At 41.4% G+C, this 27,976-nt stretch overlaps 1 protein-coding gene across 1 annotated transcript; it reads left to right on the plus strand.

Moving 5' to 3' along the window:
* Positions 1-118: 118 nt before the first annotated feature.
* Positions 119-27,976, plus strand: LOC133128481 (sialic acid-binding Ig-like lectin 13). The gene is made up of 8 exons (XM_061242055.1): positions 119-140; positions 14,684-14,733; positions 17,655-18,011; positions 18,209-18,517; positions 20,452-20,748; positions 23,317-23,410; positions 24,885-24,936; positions 27,212-27,976. The coding sequence occupies exons 2-8, from the start codon at positions 14,688-14,690 to the stop codon at positions 27,458-27,460; spliced, it is 1,404 nt and encodes a 467-aa protein (XP_061098039.1). The 5' UTR covers positions 119-140; positions 14,684-14,687; the 3' UTR covers positions 27,461-27,976.

The raw sequence follows: 27,976 nt of genomic DNA on the forward strand, positions 1-27,976 counted from the left end.
GTACATTACCACTGGAGAGAGACTGCACATTCATCTGTTCTACAGTAAGTATATTTCCACTGGAGAGAGACTGGATATTCTTCTGTTCTACAGTAAGTACATTTCTACTGGAGAGAGACTGGATGTTCTTCTGTTCTACAGTAAGTATATTTCCACTGGAGAGAGACTGGACATTCCTCTGTTCTTCAGTAAGTATATTTCCACCTACCTGTGTAATATTTATTGAAGTTTAATTCAAAAGAACTGAATCGATTTATCTCGTCAATTATGGAAGTGTTTTAAGATCCTTTTAAAGGACGTTGGATAAATTGCCGTTTGAGTGTAACGAGAAATTGTAGCTCCTCGGCAATATATAATATATATGTTGGAATACACTTGTAATTCAGTATCATTTAAAGCTATGGACAATGAAAGGACACTAAAACATCATTCCTACCAATGACTGTGTAGGTAGAGTACCAGGCACCACACAGCTTCAGGATAAGAGCCATGCATACATTACTACAAACCGTTCTGTGATTTTTAGACTCATTTCCCTGGTTCTAAGCAGCATCTTTTTGTTTCAAATGAAAGTGCAATGCTACCCCAAGGGTGTCAGTGTTACATTCTAACTTCAGTTCCTCTACTCCTCAGAGACATGACTGAAGTGGAGAGGTTCATCCTCATTGGCTGCTTGCTGCAATGTGGGTGATGAAAGGGGTGGAGTCTAAAAACACTGTAGATGTACAGTGATACACAGTTTGTATATACATATATTTTATAGGGAATTAATGAGTTTTTAAGGTATAAAATAAGTTATTTATATTAATTATTATTACAGCTTATATATATATATATATATATATATATATATATATATATATATATATATATATATATATATATAGTGCATCCGGAAAGTATTCACAGCGCTTCACTTTTCCCACATTTTTTTTATGTTACAGCCTTATTCCAAAATGGAATACATTCATTTTTTTCCTCAAAATTCTACACACAACACCCCATAGTGACAACATGAAAGAAGTCCACTAACAAAACCGCCCGTTGTCTCCGTTACGTCGTTCCTACGGCAGTAACGTGGACTTGTTATACGCCGGATTGTTCCCCACACTAAGTCGTGACGTTTACGGTTTTCGAGAAATCCCCGTTGGAATCTCGGCTGTCGGTGTATGAACGCTTGCATGGCCGCAGCTATGAGTCTTCGTTTAGGCTCCGTTTTTTGGTTCGGCAGCTTATAAAAACTTAGTTGTGGGTTCTTTCCCCTGTTGTTAGTGCATCCCACTACACAGCAGCTTTTAGGCATTTTTATTTTGTTTGATATCAGATGGAACGGTCAAGGAAGCTCCTTCGCACAATGTTGTAAGTCAATGGGGACCGGCAGGGAAGCTTCCCGCTAGGTGTGGGTGGGACTTAAATGCGCTCTGTCTCTATGTGCTATTTTTGGCTGCAAAATATGTCAAAACAAGGTATCGATATTAGGATTTGCCGAATGGATTCACAGCGATGTATTGGTGTATCGATTTTTTTGCCCAGCAGTAATTATTATTATTATTATTTCCCCTCTCCCATGTGTCCCACATTGTCCTGCAAAAGCAGTTCTGCTGTCCTGCGACTGAACAATTTTGACCTGGTCACCCTATCTAACCCTCTCGACAATCTGGGTTTCAAGGTCCTCTGCCTTGTCACCAATTCTCCGTGAGACAGTGTCATTTGAGAGGGGGTTCTCTTTGACTTTGGCTGCAGCAGCTGGACCAAAGACCTCAGCACAAGCAGTGACTAAGGATGGCATAACTAGCTTCTCCCCCATCGTGCCTGACATTTTGAGATGTGTTGTGAAAGTAAGTAAAACGCTTTTTGCAGTGAAATTTGTTTTAAGCACAGTTGCTTGGTTGGCCAATTCATCTCTCTTTCTTTAAAAAAAAATCTTCTGGTTTGTCTTTTAAGTGGGGATGTTGAGTTTCTAAATGCCAGCGCAATTTCGATGGCTTCATTACCTTGTTGCTTAGCACTGCCTGGCAAATAACACAGGTGGGTTGGGGGGGGAGAAGAATTGTTGGACACAAAGCCAAATTTTATGTAATTTTGGTCATAATTTCGAGTAAATGATGATTTTTTTGCCGGTGGTTCATTGGGAACATCAGGTGTAGCATTAGTAGATGTAGCAGGTTGCCTTTTAAAGAAACCCTTGATGCTAGCTTGCTTTGAGCATGCCATATTGAGCTCATAGACGTAGTGTGTGCATGCCTGCGATTGAACGTTCAGAGTGACAGTGACAGAGATAGAACGGAGCACGTAACCTCTCGCGAGCGGGAACGCTTCACGTTCGAGAATGTTGGACGGGCGACGTAGGGACGGGGGCGTGCCGAGCAGAGTCGCGATCATAGACAGTAGTCCATCCATCCATCCATCCATCCATCCATTATCTGAACCCGCTTATCCTGATCAGGGTTGCAAGGGGGCTGGAGCCTATCCCAGCATACATAGACAGTAAAAGAAATGGAATTTTGAGTGGAGGAAGGGACCGGCAGTGACCTCTCCACGGACCGGCACCGGTCCGCGGCCCATAGACTGAGAAACAATGCTCTAGGGAGCTGCTTTAAGCACCAACCTTCCAGATCTTAGACAAGCTTCTCAGCCACTAATAGTGTGGGAGGGAGGCGAAGTGTGACTGCCATCTGTGAGGAGCCTGTGAGCTGGGGGTTGACCCTGCCATTTGTGAGGTGGGGGTTCTGGTGTGTGTCAAAAGGGACAAACGACAATGCTGTTTGTAGTACCTTTTGACGAGTTCCAGACCAGTGACGCCAAGAAGATAAGGGATAGACATATGGTGGGTGGATGAGCGGTTCCCGGGCAATTAGGCCATGAGGGCCATTAAAACTCCCGGGAAAAGGATGTGCCTAACATCTTATGACCCCACACCTGGTCACTTCCAGGGGGAAAGACTCCGGGCAGTACCACAGTGCCCTCCTTTGGGCACTGCTGTCATTACCCCAGGGACTACTCTCTTGGATGAAAACCTCAAAACTGTTGTTTAGATGGTCAATAGACCATTCTATTTATCTTTAATTTGTCTATTGACTGTAATTGACTGTTTTATTCTACGCTAACTGCCTACCCGTCTGGAAATAAATTATTTTGTTTGTAACTTGCGTGATCTCCATGACTCTAATTCATCTTGTACCTTTTCAGCCTAAATTACAACTGAATATTGAGGGGGACAATGGGGACCAAGGACTGACCGATCGGCAGTCTCTTGGTACAGGTGATAGTTCTAAGCTGTGAGGCCAGCAAGTTTCTGCCAACGTAAAGGGTCGGCTATGCACGGCTCTTGTGGTTTGACGCGACGGGAACCCCTGGGCGTTGCGGCGCTGGTTCCTGTCAAATTATCTCTAAGGAGCCCAGTTAATGCTACGCCGACCTGGGCTCACAACTATCATGACTGTGTTGCATGTATTGTGTTGACTGGACCCTCAGCCTCTGAGTTCTACACCGAACTGAGAGCTTGGTACCCATGTGATAGTTCTAAGCTGTGAGGCCAGCAAGTTTCTGCCAACTTAAAGGGTCGGTTAGGCACGGCTCTTGTGATTTGACGCGAAGGGAACCCCTGGGCGTTACGGCGCTGGTTCCTGTCAAATTATCTCTAAGGAGCCCAGTTAATGCTGCGCCGACCTGGGCTCGCAACTATCATGGCAGGTTTGCATGTATTGTGTTGACTGGACCCTCAGCCTCTGAGTTCTACACCGAACTGAGATATTCAGCAATAATGTTAATCGCGAGAACATATATTGAGTAATGGTGGCGCAGGTACGAGTCGAGTGTAATCACTCCCGAGGTTCGCGTAAATTTCAAACCCAAATTTCTAAATTATATATCTTAAATGGAGTCAGATAAACAAGTGGAACGAGAGTAACCACTAAGCTTTCAAATACGGCCCCGTTTACGAACGGAGAATATTAGGAATTTTACTGATCTGTTTCAGGCCAGTTGTAAGCGGGATATGGGGCAGGTCAATCCATATCCGACCCGTGGCAACAGACCCAGTATATTCCTAAACATAATTGTGCTCTGTTCGTGTGCGGAGTTTGATAATTAAAATTTTTTCATTCACTTCTAAACAGCCAGGAAAGAACACGTCGTCCCTTCACCTCCAGCTATTCCCTCATTGGTCTAGCTGTGCAGGTTCTACAATAGTATCTACATGGCACTTTTCAAAACCAGGGCTACAAAGGTTTCTGGGCACAGGCAGTGCATGCACAAGTCCCTGTTTAGTGTTGACCATGTAACCTTGTAGGAAGAGAGAAAAAATCAAAGAAAAAAATAAACATTTCCTCTCACTCTGCTGGAGTGCCAAACATTTTATGAAGTGCAGAAAAGGACTTAATTGCTATTCAATAAATCTCTACTGTATTCTGTAATATAGTATTTCTCATGTAAGCAAATGGACAGTTATATCCGCCAGTCATTCACTGAAAACTACAGCTTTTTAAGGTGCAGTAGGTAATTTCAGACTTCAACAAACACCCTCAAACCACAACACACTGCTTATCCCCTCCCCTTTCTCTGTAAACACTCAAAAATCACTCACACCAAAAATCTTACCTATTGTACCTTTAAGCATGCACGCGCTGATACACTGTAGGGTAAAACATCTCTGGATAAGAGTGTGCGCTGAATGTGATTTAGTATTGAGTATGTATGTATGTTTGAGTCACATGTCCCTCTCTGGACCACAACCACTTCCCGTGGTTGTGACTTCCCTGCAAGACCGGCCCTAAAGTTCTCAGAATTCACTCATTACACCGACTCTAATATGCAATTTCAGTTTCACCCCCTTGCTTTCATCATAATTCATAGAGTTTTTATTCATTTTATTCATGTGAAGGCTTCATTCCTTTATAAGGGCCAGGTCAGACAGACATCCAGTGAGATTTCACAAAAAATAACTCGCAGTAACAAGCATCCGATTACAGTGTATGAGTGTTTACAAAGACCAGGTTCCCCAGTGCGGCCCTCCCTGCCTGCTTAACCCAGGGCGCCGCGACTCTGACTTTAAAAGGAAAGGAAGTAGAAATTGGAAGGAAAAACGGTTTACAGCATCAAAGCGACAACTTCTGTCTAATCTCTGCCTCCCCCCTGCCGCCCTCCCTCTCAATCTATACACAAGCAAGAGATGAACTGGACAACAAAGAAATTATTCTTCTCACACATCAAAGGCAAGAAGAGTGAATCAAGTCTGACATTTTCCGTCATTTCTGCAGACGCAGGAAATTGTGGCTTGGTGGATGCTGCCTTGGTAATGTGGCCAATTGGTCATTTGTGTTCGGCATCTTGATTAGTAGTGCTTTCCATTTGAATACCATGAATTGCATTAATGAGAGTTGTGCTAAAAGTAGAGAATTAAACAGTTTGCTTGGTACATGAGTGCATGATTTTGCGTGTTGTGTAATCATCTGATAAACAAACTAAGCTTAGTCAAACAATGCATGTTAGGTGTGGTTTGAGGTTTGCATCTGAGTTACATCTGAGTCACTGGGTGTTACTGGGTTATTTCTGGTTTCACTTGTCTCACTTGCATTTTGAAGATTGAAGTGAAGCAGTCACATTCACTTAATTTGTCTTACTGCCTGGCTATTGTACATTTTATTTATTTTCCCCTTCATACAGTATGCCCACTATCTTCAGTGAAGGGATTGGGACACAGAAGATAGTTCTGAAAAGGAGGACTTTTCATGGGAGACTGCAGCACCCAGAGCCACCTGCTTCAAATCTGGAGTTGTTTTCATCAAACATTTTGGGAGATACCGACCATTAGGAGAGAATTGCCTCTTTTAAACCCATGGTTATTTTCCTCAACATTTCAAGGTTTCTTTGTTGGTAACCAAGGGTACATTTGTTTGACAGATGGGAGATTCAGCATTCCTGGGTTTTAAATACAATGGACATCAGAAGAACACAATACAGCAAAACAACACCAAAGGCATCACGTAAAGGCATATGATTGGTGAAAGTAATGTAAAGGAATGAAACACATTTTGGGAGACATCTGCCAGAGGTGAGTGCCACCTGATTCAAGTCTGGAGCCATTTTCACTCAAAACCCTACAGATGTGTTCTTGTACAACATGAATCTAGCCTGCACAGGTCGAGAGAAAGTTCCAGCAAAACTCAAACAACAGAATATGAAAAAATTATTATTTTTTTAAATAAACAAAAATGGACTGACAGAAAATGCCAACACCACTGCAATGGAGTTTACTGCCAGAAGAGAGGAGCAAAGATAAAATTACAATCAAATGAATTCCGGAAACTGTAAGTATGCTATATTAAGCTACCATACCTTTCCCTGTTTTGAACAAAGAAGAAAGATTCACCAGAAGGTTTTATTCCATTACGTACATGTACACGCATGACTTACATTTACATTTTACATTTTAGTCATTTGACAGACGCTTTTAATCCAAAGCGATTTACAAGTGCATAGGTTCTTCCACAAGTTAAAGCAACACACCCATACTTTTTGGGTTAGACAGGGATAGGGATATCGGAAACCAGGGTGGGGGGGGGGACAAGTACAGTTTGAATGCACATGCACACATGCAGCCCGAAGGACACGCGGTGACACAATTCAGCTCGCGTAGGAAGCAACTACAGGCCAAAGGTAATTTCCACATTGCTTCACTTTTATAGGAGACAAAGCAACAGCATAGCATCCTATGTCAGTGATTTTTGTCATTCTGGAAAGCTAGTGTATACAGGATACGTAATGTTCTGAAAATTGCTCAATCATCGGTCAATCAATCGGCCATTTTAAAGACAAGCGGGCAGGGACGCAGGTTTTCAGACCTAAAATGAGTGCAATCCGTGTGGTATGAAGACATGGAAAAACTCCAAAGATCCAGTTCTTGAGACGCGATGAGATTTATTTTTACTTTTAAGTGTAATGTGATTGGGAGCAAACACATTTACCGAACAAATACATGTAACACAAAAAAATTTAAAGATGGATGCCATCACAAACGACCTTGCTCATAGAAAGCTTTGTGCTTTCACTCAACTAATTATGTACAAATTCTCTCTTTTTTAACAGGAACATGCTGCTCTTAACTTATCTTATGTCATTCTTTCTCGTGCTTTCTGCAGGTATTGCTCATTTTTCAGATTTGTAAGATTCTGAGTGACTGGAATTATATTGAAACCATAAGAACATTTTGCCTGTTTCACAGATATTCACTGTCATTTTCAATTAGGCCTTTGATTCAGTATTTTTATTACAATTGCTGACAAACATTTATGCCAAGTTAACTTTTTCTAAACTCTTCATACAACTCTTTACACTGACATGCACAGTACAACAAAAACTACCAAAAGACTGCAAACAAGTCTGAAAATAAAATCTGTCTACCAAATCGCCACTTATTTAGTGGTTGAGCCTGAGTTAGAAATAGATTTAAAAAAATAGTTTGGTCCACATAGACTGCTGCTATGCTAACTGTGTGGAGAGTTGTAACTCAGTATCTAAAAAATGCTTGTGTGCAATTATAACTAAAATGTAATACATTAATGAGACATGTCACCTGTGAATTACATATGAATTACTGTAATTGATAAACTAGGTAGTATGCTTATGAGAAATGACCTTTGATTATGATAAACCAGATGAACCTGAAGCCAATGCAAATGATTCAGTTTTATTTAATTCATGCTATATCTTCTGATGGAATTGTACAATACAATACAGCCCTTGACAAAAAGGACTAAAAAGGGCACATTTTATGCTCAAAACATGGGAAACAACATCTTTCATAAAATTGCTTAGAAAACATTTTTGAACAATAAATTCTGTATGCGTGTATGTGTATGTGTGTGTGTGTGTGTGTGTGTGTGAGTGTGTGCGTGAGTGTGTGTGTGTGCATGCGTGTGTGCGTGTGTGTGTGTGAGTGTGTGTTCGTATGTGTATGTGTATGTGTATGTGTGTGATTGTGCGTGTGCGTGTGCGTGTGTGTTCGTGTGTGTGCATATGTGTGTGTGTGTGTGTGTGTGTGTGTGCGTGTGTGTGTATGTGTGTGTATATGTGTGTATATGTGTATGTGTATGTGTGTGCGTGTGTGTGTATGTGTGTGTGTGCGTGTGTGTGTATGTGTGTGTATATGTGTGTATATGTGTATGTGTATGTGTGTGCGTGTGCGTGTGTGTGTGCGTGTGTATGCGTGTGTGAGTGTGTATGTGTGTGTGTGTGCGTGTGTGTGTGTATGTGTAGGTGTATGTGTGTGTGTGTGTGTGTATGTGTGTGTGTGTGGGTATGCGTGTGTGTGTGTGTGAGTGTGGGTATGCGTGTATGTGTGCGTGTGTGTGTGTGTTAACCTTGTTTTCCTGTATTTCAGCTACAGACCCTAAGACCTGTCTAAAGAAATGTGAATTTCCTGTAACTGAGTGTTTTCAAACTAGGGGTTTAGCTACCCCTGTTTGCACCTCCACTAAGCCAACAGGACACTGCAGTATTAATGGAAGCTACATCATTCAGCCATGTGCTGCGCAATTAGACTGCAAATGCATTGGCCAACAGCCATGTCACTGCACAGGTATTCTAATACTAGTCATGCTCTTCAATTGTGCTGGGTTAAGAGTCCATCTACCGTAAATCCTCAAATTGTGGCCGGGGTCTTTTATTTACTTTGGCTGCACAAAGCACAGGCCTTCATTTGTGGCAGGCTTGTATTCGAGGAAGGCCTTTATTTAGGCTTCTGTTGCAGAATTTTATTCTTAGAAATAAAGTAAAAGGCTCCACTTAAAGTGGGCCAACACTGTTCAACACTTCCTGTAACCGTTCAGAAATCAATTAGTCTTGGCTAATCAGAAACACCGTTTGTTAAGTCATAGTGTCAGTCTTAACAGACTTAGTTTATTGCAAATATCCTCAAACACAATAAATCACATGCAAGTCCAGAATCCATAAAATAACAACTTGCCAGACATGCCTTCATGAACAATAACAAATTAGCGTAGATAACAGCAAGTTAAGGATCTTTTTTTCCTAAAGTGCGTTTTATTGTGAGAAATTTTGATTACTTTATTTGATATTTCTCTTGTAATAATCAAAATTAATATGCAACCCTGAGTCCCCTTTGAAATGGCACTTATGGGTTTTTTTTTTTGCTTTTTCCTAGATGTTCCTGCAAAAGATCAAAACGGTAAGTGAAGACATTTATCATTTGGTAAATTATACACATACCCACACAAAAGCATCATATAATACATAATTAATTTACTTTTATGCTAATTTAAATGTTTCAACTCGTCATTACTGTTTCTGTACAAAACAATAAATTTACAGGGTCATCATCTTAATCCGGCTTTTGAAATGAAACCATTACAAAACAGGCACATTCCTTCAACAATATACGAACAAAACAAAACAAAAGTTTCGGTCACAATGTGGCACTGAAACATATAAAACACCTGCAGTAGAACCACCTGGTCTATGCAGGCCTGCAGGTGAAATGCCAAAGGTCTCCATCAGATTCTTACGGTAGCAGACATTTTCATCGAACCTGGGCTCAGTTCAGTAGACTATTCTTTTACATTTAAAGTGCCTTGTGTGTTTTGGTGAGAACTCCAGTCTCCTGTATGAAATTGTATACTCTAGATGTCATTGTTTTCCATTTTTCCCAGGTGAACCAACTGAGCTGAAAGCCGGCACCTCTAGAATCAAACCATCTGGTAAAAGTATTTTGTCAACATAGTATATGTTGCACTGTAGCAATAATTGCCTCTGCACACATTTCATGACTAAATATTGCGATTTCAGGTCTGCTAGTGTTCCTGGTGCTGCTTTTTTTTTTTTTTTTTTTTTTTTTGGATATATCTGGACACAGTCAGATGTTGCCTCAGAGGAGAAGATGGCTGAGACTGGCTGATTGAGAACATGCAAACTCCACACATGCAAACTCCACACAGAGAGGCCCCGTCCAACCGGGATTCGAACCCAGGACCTCCTTGCTGTGAGGCAGCAGTGCTACCCACTACTAAAAGTTTATCAATATATCTGTATTAAAGTATGATATGTACCCTGTATAGTTTCAAACTGATTAACTGCTAAATTGTGCTAGAATTACACATCAGCCAGCTGGCAGGGGGGGGGGGGGGGGCTGTCTTGAACTGTGTAGACCAAACTGTCAAGGACAGGGGCAGAGCAAGATATGACTGTACAGCTGATATCTCTGGGACTCTCGATGTTTTATGCCAGAAGTGTATCTATTTGACCTAGAACATTAATTATAGCTGAGCTTATGAAAACGTAAGAAACCACTGTGAAAACTGTTGAAATGAGAGCAAAGAATGCAATGTACATTTACTCCCTTAGAAGAGAATAATTAATCAAATATTTAGTATGTGTATATTAGAAAAGTATATTAGAAGTGAATATTAATGAAATGTTTAGTTTGTCTGTATATTTTCAATGATTACTGCTGCTTAGTTCCTCTTATAAAAGCGAAAGATACAGAGTGACGTGTATGGATGACGTGTGTGTTAGAGGGGGGGCATCCAGAACTTTATGAGGTCTGGTAGTTTGCCGAGAGCAGGTGCGGGGTGAAGTGAGGACCGGGGGAGTCCTGAACTTTGTATAGAGTTGGCAGAGCATAAGGACTATTGGCAATTTGCCACAATGACGTTGTGGGAGGAGCGTTGGGAGGAGTTACGATAAGAACAGTGTGGGCGATTTGCCAGAATGAGGTTTGAGGAGGAGTTGTAGGTGGAGTAACGGTGTATAAAATGGGTGTAAAAAGGACAGTCGGGGTTCAGTTCTGGAGAACTGATCCGGCTTCATGCGCTGCTGCTAATAAAGTCTGATTTTCCTGAAGAACTTGCTGCCGTGGTGTCGTCTTTTCCCTCGCGAAGATGTTTTTCGACAAATTGAAGATTTGGACTCCTGGTTTTGGTTTCCTAGACACGACAATGGTACTAAACTTCCAATCAGAATTTTGGTTTAAAATTTCACCACAGCTCCTATCAATGTCAATGGCACTGAGGTATACTTTTGTACAGAGGGAAGACAGCCCCCTACTGGGCTACAAACACCTCACCTCATTCTTCATAGCAACATCAAGCTCTGCAAAGCTGCTGGACAACAGATTTCTTAGGTGCAATGCAAGATTATGTAAGAAACAAATTGTAGACACATATACAGTATCTATATACTATATATGTGTCTACAATTTGTTTCTTACAAAATACAAAAAACACATTTTAATGTGTGGACCACAAATATAAATTCTTATGTGCCCATAACGTTCCCTAGTGATACATTTACATTTTCTGCAGAAAATTCAACCATTAATGATATGTGTTTGCATATACACTCATTAGTCCCAAATGTTCCAAAACTTAAAAATAATTTGTTGTTGTTATCTGCACTGTGGCCAGAAATGGAAAAGTATGTATTCTTTCCATGAATGTGTGACATTAGTAGTTATATTTATATTTGGAATATATCTGCTCTGAAAAAGACCAGGAACAGAATGTACTGTTTAAGGCTTGGAAAACTTCTGCATGCTAGATTCACAAAGATGTTTCTCAAGTTTTAACTTCCTGTTTTAAACTGAGTGTTTCTCAACCTTGCGCCTGGGATACACTGTGTAGGCTGGTTTTTGCAACCATCGTAAAAACCTATGTATTGTCATGAGCTGCTAATTGTTCTTAATTAGATGCAAGTTGCTCTTAATTTGACTTCTTATCACGATTGAAAGACAATTCACCCTCAAAGCTACATTCAGCCATAAATTTATGGTTATAAAAAATAATCGTCCCACATTCAAATCCCAGGAATTTTAAGCAATCAGACCAACTTATGTTTTCATATATTGTGCTGAGTATACTATATGGCAAATAATTCCAATCGAGGTTACATTTTTCATTGATTCAGTTACAAGCTGACAGATAAAATCAGTTCGGTCCAATTTGCTGAGTGTTGAAAGCTGTGAAAGTTTACTCCAACCAAATTACAACAGCATTGTGTTGAAATACATCTTACCGCACAATTACAGTTGAATTTCAACACATTTTCAAGAAACTAAATTCACCAAGACAAGACATTCCTCAAGACTGCATACACAGAGGGTCTCCAGGACCAGGGTTGAGAGAATGACATTAACTCATCATAAAATAGAACTCATCATTAATAGTTTATTTTTATCAATTAACAAAATGCATGAGCAGAAGAAGTGAATGAACAGAAGAAAAATCTAAATCAAATCAATATTTGGTGTGACCACCCTTTGCCTTCAAAACAGCATCAATTCTTCTAGCCCAAAACTTGCAAGGAACCTCCACCATGCTTCACTGTTGCCTGCAGATACTCATTCTTGTACCACTGTCCAGCTGTTTCTGTGTTTCAACCTACATATTAAATTGATGAGCATTAGCTCCTGTTTGGTATAATTGGTTAATCACACACCTGACTATATGCCTACAAAATCCCTGACTTTGTGCAAGTGTACCTAAAATAATTGATGCTGGTTTGAAGGCAAAGGGTTGTCACATATTGATTTGATTTAGATTTTTCTTCTGTTCACTCACTTTGCATTTTGTTAATTGATAAAAATAAACAATTAAAACTTTTACACAGTACTGTATATATACACACACTCAGTGAGCACTTTATTAGGTATTTATTCGATTTTTTTATTTAAATTTTTTATGTATTGGTCTTCTGCTGCTGTAGCCTATGTGTAACAGGTGAGAAATTGGTGGGATTTCAACCCCGGCCTCTCACTTGTCCAAATATTTGTTTAACGAATGTGTTACCAGTCAGCTAAAGACGAACTCGCCTCTAGCCAAGGGCAACAACGTTCTTTTGAATTTGAGGGTTACGTCATCGGGAAGTGTTGTTGCGATAACCTGCTACAAGCCTTTGCTTTCACTGCACTTCACCATGCTTACTAGCGAACTAGCCGAGCCAACCGTGCCACACTCACCCCCCTTTGACTTCCCCTCCATGTGAAACTCCATGTGAAACATGGTTAGCTGAGCTAAGCATGCTACATATGCACTTAAGAGGCTTGATGCGTTGTTTGTTCAGAGATGCTCTTCTGCATACCACTACTGTAATGTGTGGTTATTTGTGTTACTGCCAGTTTTGAGCAGTCTGGCTTTTCTCGACTGACCTCTCTCATTAACAAGGCGTTTTTGCCCTCAGAACTGCTGCTCACTTTCTTTTCGCACCATCTTCTGAATACTCTAGAGACTAATGTGTGTGAAAATCCAAGGAGATCAACAGTTCAAATCACCCTGTCTGGCACCAACAATCATTCACACCGGGGGCTCTTTCCAATAACATATTTTTTCACCTTCCTTTTCCTCAACCGGAGTTCCCTCAGATTTCCCATCTTTAAGGTCGGTCATGCCAACCCATTACATTTTCCTTCTAGGAGCTGTAGGTAGAAGTTAAGAACTCCTGAGCTTTCCTTTGAGCCAGGGCCACCAACCTTCCGGGGCCCATTCATGTACCTGAGCCACTGCACTACAGGCTTTCCCCTTCCTCACTTTTCTCTCCTTTTCTTGAATCTTTTTCTCGCTTCTTTGTTTTTGGAGCTCGGGGTAGAAATAGGAGCAAGCAAAGGAACATGCTTAAAACACCCTGAACGTGACCCTTAAATTTGACTTTGTGCTCATCTTTTCCCCTATCGCATTTAGATGTTCCTCTGCTGACTGTCTATGCTTGGCCATTAATACTAATTCGCTTATTCTGCTGCAACTGTAAAGGCAGACTCAGAGCTTACAGTCTTCACATATTCATATTACTGTATTATGACAGAACAAAAAGTTGTATGTCAGTAGCTGTTTCTGAGAACTGCAGGTATGTTACATATGGCCACACATTTTCTAATGCACTTAAGTCAAAAACATTCAAAGCAACACTTTGTCACTTCCCGAGCATGTTTCAAGAAAGGCCACACATGAGCACTTCCTCTTTTGTGTGAGTTTGTTCTGGTGCTCTGCAGGCTGAGGGTCAGTGTGCAGTGGAGAGAGACTGGGCATTCTTCTGTTCTACAGTAAGTACATTACCACTGGAGAGAGACTGCACATTCTTCTGTTCTACAGTAAGTATATTTCCACTGGAGAGCGACTGGATATTCTTCTGTTCTACAGTAAGTACGTTTCCACTGGAGAGAGACTAGATGTTCTTCTGTTCTACAGTAAGTATATTTCCACTGGAGAGAGACTGGATATTCCTGTTCTTCAGGAAGTATATTTCCACCTACCTGTGTAATATTTATTGAAGTTTAATTCATAAGAACTGAATCGATTTATCTCGTCAATTATGGAAGTGTTTTAAGATCCTTTTAAAGGACGTTGGATAAATTGCCGTTTGAGTGTAACGAGAAATTGTAGCTCCTCGGCAATATATAACATATATGTTGGAATACACTTGTAATTCAGTATCATTTAAAGCTATGGACAATGAAAGGACACTAAAACATCATTCCTACCAATGACTGTGTAGGTAGAGTACCAGGCACCACACAGCTTCAGGATAAGAGCCATGCATACATTACTACAAACCGTTCTGTGATTTTTAGACTAATTTCCCTGGTTCTAAGCAGCTATCTTTTTGTTTCAAATGAAAGTGCAATGCTACCCCAAGGGTGTCAGTGTTACATTCTAACTTCAGTTCCTCTACTCCTCAGAGACATGACTGAAGTGGAGAGGTTCATCCTCATTGGCTGCTTGCTGCAAGGTGGGTGATGAAAGGGGTGGAGTCTAACAACACTGTCGATGTACAGTGATACACAGTTTGTATATACATATATTTTATAGGGAATTAATGAGTTTTTAAGGTATAAAATAAGTTATTTATTTTAATTATTATTGCAGCTTATATATGTATATATATATATATATATATATATATATATTGTGAGGTTGTGGGTGACGGAGAGCCAGTTGCGACTAGAGGGAGAACCCTTCGAAAAGCACGCACGCGAACATGTTCGCCACTAATTTCCCCCTGAACAAAACGGAACTAAAATACTTCCCTTCTCCCGAGACAGAGGGAGGAACAAAAACAAACCCGAAGGCGATTCAGAGTAATAAACAGAAATAAAGCCCAAAAACTGGCTGAGGAGAAAATAAAACAACCCTTACAAAACAAGTCGAAATACCAAACCAAACTTAGTGCTTGCAAACCCTCAGTGATAGTAGTAGACTGAGGAAAACCTGAAAAGAAAATACAACCTAGCGTAAAAATGCTAGGCACAATAAAATAAAACCCATGAGACGCAGCTCGGGAAGAAAAAACAAACAAAAATCTTAAAGGAAGGCGCCAGTGAAATATAGAGACAAACTGCACGCCAACCTTACCCGTAATCGAATTACAAGACCACCAGCACAATACCTGACTCTTTCAGAATGGAGTCTACCCTGTGCTTTTACCGGCTTGGTACAAGAGCGAACAGTTGATACTCAAGCACTGAAGGGTAGTCAGGACTGGGCTTAAATAGTCTCCTGGGAGGTAATTCCCCTGAAGTAAATGAGGATCAGGTGTAACCAATGATCCTCAGCCCTCAGGTGGTGACCAGGGGTATTACCTCCCACCCTGACATACATATATATATATATATATATATATATATATATATATATTTATATATATATACAGTGCATCCGGAAAGTATTCACAGCGCTTCACTTTCTCCACATTTTGTTATGTTACAGCCTTTTTCCAAAATGGAATACATTAATTTTTTTCCTCAAAATTCTACACACAACACCCCATAATGACCACATGAAATACGTTTTTTTTACATTTTTGCAAATTTATTAAAAATAAAAAACTAAGAAATCACATGTACATAAGTATTCACAGCCTTTGCTCAATACTTTGTTGATGCACCTTTGGCAGCAATTACAGCCTCAATTCTTTTTGAATATGATGCCACAAGCTTGGCACACCTATCTTTTGGCAGTTTCGCCCATTCCTCTTTGCAGCACCTCTCAAGCTCCATCAGGTTGGATGGCGAGCGTCGGTGCACAGCCATTTTAAGATCTCTCCAGGGATGTTCAATCAGATTCAAGTCTGGGCTCTGGCTGGGCCACTCAATGACATTCACAGAGTTTTCCTGAAGCCACTCCTTTGATATCCTGGCTGTGTGCTTAGGGTCGTTGTCCTGCTGAAAGATGAACTGTTACCCCAGTCTCAGTTCAAGAGCGCCTGGAGCAGGTTTTCATCCAGGATGTCTCTGTACATTGCTGCATTCATCTTTCCCTCAATCCTGACTAGTCTCCCAGTTCCTGCCGCTGAAAAACATCCCCACAGCATGATGCTGCCACCACCATGCTTCACTGTAGGGATGGTATTGGCCAGGTGATGAGCGGTGCCTGGTTTCCTCCAAACATGACGCCTGGCATTCACGCCAAAGAGTTCAATCTTTATCTCATCAGACCAGATTATTTTGTTTCTCATGGTCTGAGAGTCCTTCAGGTGCCTTTTGGCGGGCTACCATGTGCCTTTTACTAAGGAGTGGCTTCCGTCTGGCCACTCTACCATACAGGCCTGATTGGTGGATTGCTGCAGAGATGGTTGTCCTTCTGGAAGGTTCTCCTCTCTCCACAGAGGAATGCTGGAGCTCTGACAGAGTGACCATCGGGTTCTTGGTCAACTCCCTGACTAAGGCCCTTCTCCCCCGATTGCTCCATTTAGACGGGTGGCCAGCTCTAGGAAGAGTCCTGGTGGTTCCGAACTTCTTCCATTTACGGATGATGGAGGCCACTGTGCTCATTGGGACCTTCAAAGCAGCAGGAATTTTTCTGTACCCTTCCCCAGATTTGTGCCTCGAGACAATCCTGTCTCGGAGGTCTACAGACAATTCCTTTGACTTCATGCTTGGTTTGGGCTCCGACATGCACTGTCAACTGTGGGACCTTATATAGACAGGTGTGTGCCTTTCCAAATCATGTCTAATCAACTGAATTTACCACAGGTGGACTCCAATTAAGCTGTAGAAACATATCAAGGTTGATCAGTGGTAAGAGGATGCAGCTGAGCTCAATTTTGAGCTTCACGGCAAAGGCTGTGAATACTTATGTACATGTGATTTCTTTTTTATTTTTAATAATTTTGCAAAAATTTCAAAGAAACTTCTTTCATGTTGTCATTATGGGGTGTTGTGTGTAGAATTTTGAGGAGAAAAATGAATTTATTCCATTTTGGAATAAGGTTGTAACATAACAAAATGTGGGAAAAGTCAAGTGCTGTGAATATACTATAAATACAGTATATGTATGTATGTATGTATGTAAATATATATATTAGCTGACGCTTTTATCCAAAGTGACTAGATCAGACTTAGCAGGGTACAAACCCCCCTGGAGCAATGCTGGGTTAAGGGCCTTGCTCAAGGGCCCAACAGCTGTGTGGATCTTATCGTGGCTACACTGGGGCTTGAACCAACAACCGTCCGGGTCCCAGTCAAGCACCTTTAACACTATGCTTCAGGCTACTTTAATTGAGTACAGCTTGATATGCTGAGTAAAGCTTTAAATGAATAAAATATCCAGGCAGCACATCTTCTGTATTAATTAAGTGTTGTGAGGTCTGTCAATGTGTCAATTTGTTGTATTCACTGAGCTGTGTTGTGTGTTGTGTGTTGTGTGCTGTAGGAGCCCTGGGCAGAGACTTTGCAGTAATGTTGCCTCAGAGTATAGAAGTTCTGAGTGGATCCTGTGTGCTGATTCCCTGCAGATTTGAGATCCCACCAGAGATGATCAATGATCTGGTAGCTCCTGCCAAAGGAATCTGGAGGAAAAGTCATACTGGGGGCAGGGTAGTATTTGATTCAAGTATAGCGCCTGGAAATAATGAAATTGAAGGAACATTACTTGGACAACTGCTGAGGAAGAACTGCACTACAATTCTGGACCGCTTTCCTTCATCTTACAGAGATCATTATTTCTATAGGTTTGAAAACCCCAAATTCCTGTATACTTTTGCTACAGCTATCCACATCAATGCACAAGGTACTATATTTGCTGTTACACTACACCCCTTTCCATGTGTGCCACTGTGTTAATGTAGAGACCCTATGGTTAGAAGAATAGATACAGGAGGTAAAATTGCAGTCCTCTAAGAGAAATACATCTTGCATGTGAAGAATGCAAATGTCGTGTTAGTGGATTACACATAGTAAATCACATATTGTCTCCATGCCTCCTAGACTCTCCACCCAAACCCAAGTTAACCCCAGAGAAGGTGGAGGTGATGGAGGGGACCTCTGTGAGTTTGAGCTGCTCTGCTGCAGCCCCCTGTCCCAAACTCCCCCCAAATCTGACATGGACCCCCAGGCTGAGTGACAGTGTGGATCAACTGCAAGAGAATGAGGATAATACCACATCTGTGTCTTCTGATCTGACCTTCACTGCTTCCCACCTCCACCATGGGCAGAAGATCACCTGCAGAGCACTTTACACACTGCAACAAGGAGGCAATCAGACGTCTGAGGCCAGTCTGATTCTCACAGTTCTATGTAAGAGAGCTGGATTTGTGTTTGTCTTAAGAATAAGGCCAGGAGCATTAATTGTACATCCAATTCATGTTTTCCATCCAGCAGTGATTTTTATTGTTAGACTATAAATGCAAGACTTTCTGCATTTTTGTCTTCAATTTAATATTTTGGAAAGAAATGTATTTCCCCCAAAAACAGGTTTAACAATTATTGGCACCTGTGGCTTAATAGTTTGTGCAAACACTCTATCCTATAATTCATGATGAGGTTTGATGGATTTTCTAATGTTGTTTCTTGTTAGACCACACTTGGAGTACTGTGTGCAGTTCTGGGGACCGCACTATAAGAAAGATATAGAGGCACTGGAAAAGGTTCAGAGAAGGGCAACCAGATTGATTCCATTCCAAGAGTTACAAGGATAGACTTAGGGGCAACATGGCTCAGGCATTAAGAGCAGTCGTCTGGCAGTCGGAGGGTTGCCGGTTCAATCCCCCACCCGGACTGTGTCGAACTGTCCCTGAGCAAGACACCAAACCCCTAAATGCTCCTGACGAGCTGGTTGGTGCCTTGCATGGCAGCCAATCGCCGTTGGTGTGTGAGTGTGTGTATGAATGGCTGAATGAGAAGCATCAATGGTACAGCGCTTTGGATAAAGGCGCTATATAAATGCCAACCATTTACTTAAAATGCTTAATCTCTTTAGGTTTAGTAAAAGGAGAGTTAGGGGTAATTCGATGGGCAATTTTTCAGGGTGAGTTCGTTAGCAGAATGAAAGGGCACAAATGGAAATTGGCACAGGAGAAATTCCGTACACATACTAGGAAGTATTTTTTCACACAGCGAGTGGTCAATATGTGGAATAGCTTCCAGTGCATGTAGGCAGAAACACTGGGGGTCTTCAAGACCAGTCTTAATATGGTGTTAGATTTTATTTAGCTGTTAGGCAAACTAGACAGTTGGCACACTTTGTGTGAGGAAAAGGTAAGCATTGCTGGGCTGAATGGTCTGTTCTCGCCAAATGTTATGTTACAACATTTCTAGAACATGGTTCTGATGTTGATGCCAGGCAAATACCAAGAACTTAGCTACAAGTAACTAAAATCTTTGTGAATGTTGTCTGGAGGTTACAAAATGGTTTTCCCAAACACATTCAGGCTTAAATTTGCTTTGCTATAATAAAAAATGCCCAAATTATACTTCATTTAATCACCAGAATGTGAGATGTTGCTATTGTGAGGACATGTCAGATATGTCAATCAAAAGGCACTGGCGGAAGGATTTGTCAATCCTTGCTTAGCCAGATTGTCATTGTACAGACGTTGAAGAAAAATAATCCCGGTGTAATTTACGGCAATGCAATTCTTTCGACGAGTACGATCATGGAGGCCCCTCTGGGCAATGTGTTTGCATAACTTTGGAAAAAACATTTCAGGAATATTTTTTAAAAACATGCCGAATGGCAAATTGTTTTCCTGAAAATTTAAAAAACTTGCCACTCAAACCTTCGAAGAATGATATTTCCAAATGTTCAGAAAATGTTTTTAAAAATGTGCTTATAACTTTTGGGAAAAGCACAGATGGAGGAACAATGTAAACAGCCAAAAACCCCCAGAACATTTCAAGTTACAGTAATATGACTTGAAGTAAGTTAGCTCCACATGGGAGCAAGGTCATTTGTTATTTTACCAGTGTAGGTGTTGGACGGGAAAATGGCAGCTGCAAAGAGACTTGCATTTGAATGGGACAGAGATGAACACTGTAGGAACTGGACAGAATCTCACCTTCAATGTGACAGTGAACAGTACTACTGTGAAGCACGGAATGAACATGGCAAGGAGAACTCAGCAACTGTACAGCTGAATGTGATATGTAGGTTCAGTGTTTGATAATTATATCATATTCATTTTATACAGTATAGAGCTGTGTTGTTACTAACTGTGGCACCCTGTGTTCAGACATGCCTCAGATCTCTGGCTCTGGGAGCTGCAGCAGAACTGCAGCAGAGATCAGCTGCTCCTGTGAGAGCCGTGGGAATCCCTCTCCCAGCATGGAGTGGCATGTGTCTGGACTGCGGGTAACTAACTCTACTGACAGAGTCATCAGGGAGGAGCAGCTGGGGAACACAGGCCTGAGGAGCTCCCTCACCATGCGCCCCTCACAGGGAGACACGGCCACTCTCCTCTGCCTCAGTACCAACGCTCTCGGGAACACCAGCCTCCAGCTCCACGCCCCGTCTCCACAGCGACACTCAGGTAAATGGGAACACATTCCTTAACATACAGTGAGCTCCATATACTACCCTGGGACAATAACATTTTATTTTTAAATTGGTTCTCTACTGCACAATTATACATTTGTGATTAAACTATTCACATAGTTAAAGTGCACATTCCCAGCTTTTATTTAAGGGTATTACTATCCATGTATACGAATTATAGCTCTTTTCATACATTTCAGGGCACCATAATATTTGGGACAAATATCACAGGTGTTTCTGATTTGTCAAATCTGTTCAATTGCTTCTATAGTGAAGGTATAAGAGATATAATATTGGTATAATAGAGATATTGCGCTTTTGATTGCCTTTTGAGTCTGTTATTGGAATTTGTCAATATGATGACAAGTCATGCTAATAAAAGGAAGCTGTTATCAGGCTGAGAGAAAAAACAAAAAAACATTAAAGACATAGGCCAAACCATAGGCGTAAACTGCGTGAGAAGAAAGAGATAACTGGGGAACTCAATAAAGAGCCTGGTAGGCCAAAAAATACATCTACAGTTCATGTCCAATTAATTTGTGCAATAATGAAGAACAACCCCCAAACACCTGTCAGACAGATAAGAAACACTCTTCCGGTGGCTGGTGTGTGTCAGGGTTGGGAGGGAGTACCGTGCTTTATTACCTTCACCTGGTAGTCATTAGTGCCAGCCAGGTACCTACCTCTGGAGAGTATTTAAAGCTCTCATTCCCCATCAGTCGTTGCTTCGGTATACACTTATGCTCTGTCACCCAAGCTGGTATAGCACACGGTAGACTCTGGTAATTGAGTCAGGTATTGTGCTGGGTATTGGTTCTTTCTGAGCCTGGTTCTATTTGCAAAAAGAAAACTATTAATATAGGTAAGGAAGGGGTTCTGCTCGCTGGCAGTGTGCCTTACGCGAACACCTTCCTTGGGATTGAGTTTCTTTGTTTACTTTTATTTTTCGGCTCGTGTGAGTCCGTGGGTACGGGATGGTGTCCCGGGTATGTAATTTTATTTCTAAGTTTTTCCGGAGCTGCGACTCCTGGTGTTTTATTTTCTGTGCCTAGTATTTTACACTAGGTTGTACGTTTATTTTAGGTTTCCCCCCGTTTCGGGGGTCGAGTGCGCACGTTTATGCACTCTGTTTTTTGTTATTTCTTCGCCCTGGTTTTAATGGGTAGCTTTAATTTTTGAGCCATTATTTGGGGCTCTTATTTGTGCGGAGCTGTCTCCGATTGTACCCCGGTCTCTGCTATTTCCCCGGGGCCTGGGTGGCGGACACTTTTGTGTGTTCGCTCGCTTAGGATCACCCTTAGTCGCGCTTGGCTCTCCGCACCTCCTCGTCACAGTGTGGATACAGGCAGCCAATAGCCTAGTGGCTAAGGTAACGCCAATAGCCTGTAATCCCCAGTGTAGCCACTATAGCTGGAGATCACTCCAGCTGTTGGGTCGTTTTTAGGCCCCTGAGCAAGGCCCTTAACCCTACATTGCTCGGTGGGCATTGGCCCCTGCCTAGTCTTATCAAATGTAAGCCACATTGGAAAAAATGTCTGCTAAAGAACTGTAATGTCATGATATGTCAGTGACTAACTGGCCACACAACTACAGAGGCTGCACTGCAGGATGCAAAGCACTAGTTAGCTGCAAAAAAACAGAATGCTGTTTGTTACAGCTTGCTACAAAGTACTAAAAAGAGTCATAACAGAGTTATGGAAAAAGGTCTTGTGGACAGAGTGGCAAGGGCAATGTGCAAAGGCCAAAAGGAACTGCCCCAGATCCAAAGCACCTCCCCTCACCTGTGAAAAAATTTGGGAGGGACTGGAAAATATAAGACAAATGCGACCTTAAAACAAAACGACTTAAAAACACCCAAAGAAGAATTCAAGAGAGAATTGATGGCAGAACTCAAAGATTTTAAATGGGAAATACTGTAAATCAGGAACTGAGTGCTAACGCATTAGAAATCCAAGCACAACACACTAGAGTAGATGAGGCCCATATCAGGGAATATAGCAGTGAAGGAAACACTTCTAACGTCTTGGTTGGCATATATATATATAGCACCTTTATCCAAAGTGCTGTACAATTGACGCTTCTCATTCACCCATTCATACACACACTCACACACTCACACACTCACAGCGATTGGCAGCGCATCGGAGGGAAGGAGAAAGCCCAGCGAGTACATTACATTACATTATTGGCATTTGGCAGACACTCTTATCCAGAGCGACGTACAGTTGATTAGACTAAGCAGGAGACAGTCCTCCCCTGGAGCAATGCAGGGTTAAGGGCCTTGCTTAAGGGCCCAACAGCTGTGCAGATCTTATTGTGGCTACACCGGGATTAGAACCACCAACCTTGCGTGTCCCAGTCACTTACCTTAACCACTACGCTACAGGCCATCCAGCAAGTAAGGAGAAGGCTGCTGGAATTTCAATGGGGGACTATAAAATAGCTTGGTATGGTGAGGAGTACGGTGACACCTCGTTCTTGGGGAGTGTTTTTGAGTGAATAAGTGTCCCTATCTTGTTCAAAGTGTGTTTCTCAGTATCTAACTGAAATGTCCTTTGTTCAGGTGTCAGCATTCCCTCACTGCTGATTGGTGCAGCTGCTGGTGCTGGATCCATGATGATTATATTCCTCATCATGAAGGCCATTCAAAAGCAGGGGTGGGCAATTCCAACTGTACCTAGGTGTACCCAGGTTCTCACTGTCACCAATTACACTGGCCAAATTAATTTGACCTCATTTGGGGGGTGTGGTTGTGAATTATATCTTAGTCATCACAGATAATTGGGGCCCAAGCAGCAAAGCTGCGTAGGCACACAGTGTGTTTCTACGTTTTCCTATCATTATTATTCATCATCTTTTTCTTCTGGCTAGGGTGTCTATGGCAGCCCGTAGAAACGTATGGTAAAAACTGATTGGGGCCAAGGCTGACACATGGCCCATCTGAATTTCATTGATGCGGCCATCATAATGATTTAATAAAATAAAATAATATAAGATTAGAAGAAAAAAAAAATACAATCGTTACCAAATTTGCCGGAGATGATGTTCAGACCAAGCCCCACAAAAGTTATTAGATGGATTTTTGATTTTCAAAAGCGTTTGTCTGCACAGCCAATCAAAATCGACAATGAAGTCGCCAAACAGGCAGTGAGCTTATATTTCAAAAATACTTTGATCTATCAACACCAAACTTAGTACCCCTTCATGAGGACATGTAAAAACATTGCTTTTTTTGTGATTTGACCACAGGGGGGTGCTGCAATTAGCAAAAATGCATTTTGGCTAGTAACTGGACATGTGTTTGCTTAAAAATAGTTTGCCTAATCTTGGCACAGATGATCTTTGGACCAAGCCTCACAAAAAGTATCAGGTAGATTTTTGATTTTAGAAATCATTTGTTCAGTACAGCCAATCGAGATCAAAACCAAACTTGGTATATGGACTCATTCCTGAGGATGTGGAAACATAAATTATGTAATTTGACCACTGTCGGACACTGCGATAAGCAAAATCAACTTTTTGCGAAGTGTTGATGTGTCTCACTTTAAAAAAAGTGATTCTTGTGTCAGGTGATACTTTGGGAGATGCCAAAAATGAGATTTTGCATAGATAATCTTTGGACCAAACTTCACAAAAGTTATCAGATAGATTTACATTTTTGAAAGCATTAATCTATTACAGCCAAATCAAAGGCAAATGATCTAAAAAGGACGTGAGCTCATATCTCAGTTCTATCAGTGCTTACAACCACACTTTTAACATGATCCTGCCCTGCTGGACTGCATGGCCCCCTCAACCCAGCTTGCAGGTTTAATTATAAACTGTAGTTATAATTACCTTACTCCCAGAATAAAGCAGATGAGCTCCATCAATCACAAAGTGTGTTGGTTACAACCAACAGAACAACAGCAAGAAAGATTGGTGGATAGTCTCTGGCAACTTCTTATCAATGTACTTTCTCTGAGCTGAGGAAGGGAGGCTGTAACCACTTCTGTTTGGCAGGTTTTGTTTAGCTGATGAGCGTTATATTGCCAAAGTGATTAAATACTGTTGCCACTTCCAAAAGTCAATGTGAAGGTGATTGCCATGGTGGTTATAATGAAAAGTAGTGATGTTTTGTGTTATTCTTAGGAAAAAGAGAGACAGCCAGTGTTCTCAAAGTCGAATGAAGGACAGCGAAAGGGTGAGTGTTACACAGTTAGACAGTTAGACATGCATGAACTCACACTAACGCAAACACCCACACGCACACTTCAGATTCATAATAATTTCAAATTGTGCATTTTTCTGTTTATTATTCCATGTTAAAGTTCAGAATGAGAGGCTACAACATGGAAGATGAGCCTTTCTCATCAAAAAATACACCCACAAACCAGGAAAAATTGTATGAAATACTATATGTGTGTAGCACCTAACCCAGTGCTTGCTATGAATTTTAATTGGTTTGATTAGGATATTGTTTTAAACTACAATTTCTTCAAAATATGAAAGAATACATGTCACAGGTTTAACCCCTAATTTAGCTTTAAACCCTGAATCTTTTTAATTCTTCCACTTCCCTCATTATTTTGTCATGACTCCCCCCATTATCATGTAACTTCAAGTTCAAAACATTAATAACTGCTCTCCCTATTGAGATAATACTTCAAAGAGTGCTCACATTGGTTTGCCTCCAAACTTCCCTCCCTCTATCTATTATGGGTAAAATCACTAAAGTTGGTAACTTCATGGAGCAAACTGTTGAATACTGAGTTGAGTTTTGAATAAGTTGAGGGATAAACAGAACCGAGTTCAGGCTCTATTTAAGAGATTGATAGGCTAGCTATGTATCACAGAAATCAAACAATGATTGAAAAAAACCCTGTATGCCAACAATATTGGCTGCGTGGCTGTTCTGATTTCAGTTTACCATCACACTGGCATTAGTTTAGCTTAATGGCATCATGATGGCAACAACAATGCAATAACAGATAAATTAACAGTGAGTTAAGCAACATGTGGAAATCCAATGTGTGTTCATACCAAAGCACACATTCGTCTGAAGACAGCATAGTCTCTACAGGAATCATATCTACACTATACAAAGACTCACAAGCATACCAACTGTACGATATCCTCAATGCTGTAAGAAGTGCGTTCTGTGAAGCGGCATTTGTTAATGACAATAACAATGACAATTGTTTATCATAGCAGCCGACAGTATTACCTCTCCTCCACCTTGCTGGTGCCTGAAATTTTATTGTTGATCATCTGGAAAACATGAAATCATCTGTTTACAATCAAGAGCCCGCTGCGTTGCTTCTACTTGTGTTAACTGCATTCGCTTGACTGATTCTTCCTCGCTCTCACATTTTCTACATACAACTAATGCAGATATAAGCAATGAGCGCCTCCTACTGACCCTCCAAACTACCTACTCACGATAAAAATAAGGCATGGACACAGTGGTAAGAGCTTGTTATCGCTGCTGCTTGAAACAGTTGTATGTCCTTTACAATGTAAACCAAAAGGGTGAATATTTTAAAAAGAGAATAGAAATAGGGGGTGGCACGGATGGTGCAGTGGGTTGCACTGCCGCCTCACAGCAAGGAGGTCCTGGGTTCGAATCCCGGTCGGCCGGGGCCTCTCTGTGTGGAGTTTGCATGTTCTCCCCGTGTTCGTGTGGGTTTCCTCCAGGTACTCCGGTTTCCTCCCACAGTCCAAAGACATGCAGGTTAGGCTGATTGGAGAGTCTAAATTGCCAGTGGGTGTGAGTGTGTGAGTGTGTGAGTGTGTGAGTGTGTGTACCCTGTGATGGACTGGCGACCTGTCCAGGGTGTATTCCTGCCTTTCGCAGCATAATGAATTAATAGAAATAGGGGGGAGGGCTTCCATTATAGTCACTTTGTGCCACATGTCCATTAGTGAGCCAGCCACAAGCCCACCCGTCTGGTCCATCAGTCGTCACTCACATCTCATCTGTCCATAAAACCATTCAAAAATCTGTCTTGAGGTATTTTTTGGCCCAATCTTGATGCTTCAGCTTGGGACTCTTATTAAGTTGGGGTCATGTTTCAGCCATCCTTAAATTTGAAATGCCTCCGAGCACCTGACACCTAGTACTTGGGGAGACCCAATGTGGGTTGCTGTTCTGTTATATTGGTCATGTAGTAGAGGCAGAATCACTGATATGATATGGAGCTAGATATAATAGAGACCTAAGCACTTTGTACACTTTAGTGGTAGGGAATTGGTGAGCATTGCTGGGCTGAATGGCATGTTTTTGTCATTATGTTATGTTATGTGGTGACTCAGCTGTTCATGGATGGAAGAAACACATGGCTGGACTTTTACACACACTCACACACACACACACACACACACACACACACACACACAAGCACACACACCAGAAGGTCTCAGATCGGAGCAGTTGAGAAAAGCACACAATTGTAAAAGTAAGCACGCTTTCTTTGCAGAGGCTGCCCGCAGCAGAAAACCCAGTCTGCTCCAACCTAGGAGGGACAGACCCACAGCCCCTGCCAGAGCTGGAAACCATCCATTACGCCTCGATAAAGCACTCCCCCCGCTCCGTGGAGACACAGGGCCAGGATGCCCGTGAAGGAGCCGCAGGTCACGGTGACGATGTGGTCTATTCACAGGTGGCCCGGAAGAAGAAAACCAAGAAGGGAAAGCAACAGCACGGGGAGGGACTGGGAGAGGGGTAGAGTTCCTTGGACCTCATGGCATGACAGGTGTGCTCCAGTCCATTCAATTTGCCACAGGTGGACCAGAGCAGAGCGGCACTGCAAAGGCTCTGAATACTTATATAAATGAGAGATTTCAGTTTTAGATTTTTCCACTTTGTCATTATAGGTTATTGAGTGTAGACTGATGGGCAAAAATGGCAATTTTATCAGTTTAAAATTAAATATACAATGCAATAAAATGTGCTTTCTGAGGCCATTGTATGTATGCGGCACACAATATGGACATACAGTATATTTTTTTGTAACTTACTAGGTTATCGGTTAGTTTGTTATATTGTTGAACTGTATTACATGTTTGATGTCTTCAAGGAAACTTTTATTACATTACTGGTGAGTTGTTTCAGCATCTGTCCATTTTCATGCTACATTATTGGTTGCTAAAAACATGCAATTTTCTCCAGTGTTTAGTAGGCTTTTTGTTTGGAATTTGCTCCTGAAATGAGTTCTTAATTAAATTATTTAAATAATTGTCAA

Source organism: Conger conger, chromosome 1 (assembly GCF_963514075.1).
Source record: "Conger conger chromosome 1, fConCon1.1, whole genome shotgun sequence".
Lineage (NCBI taxonomy): Eukaryota > Metazoa > Chordata > Actinopteri > Anguilliformes > Congridae > Conger > Conger conger.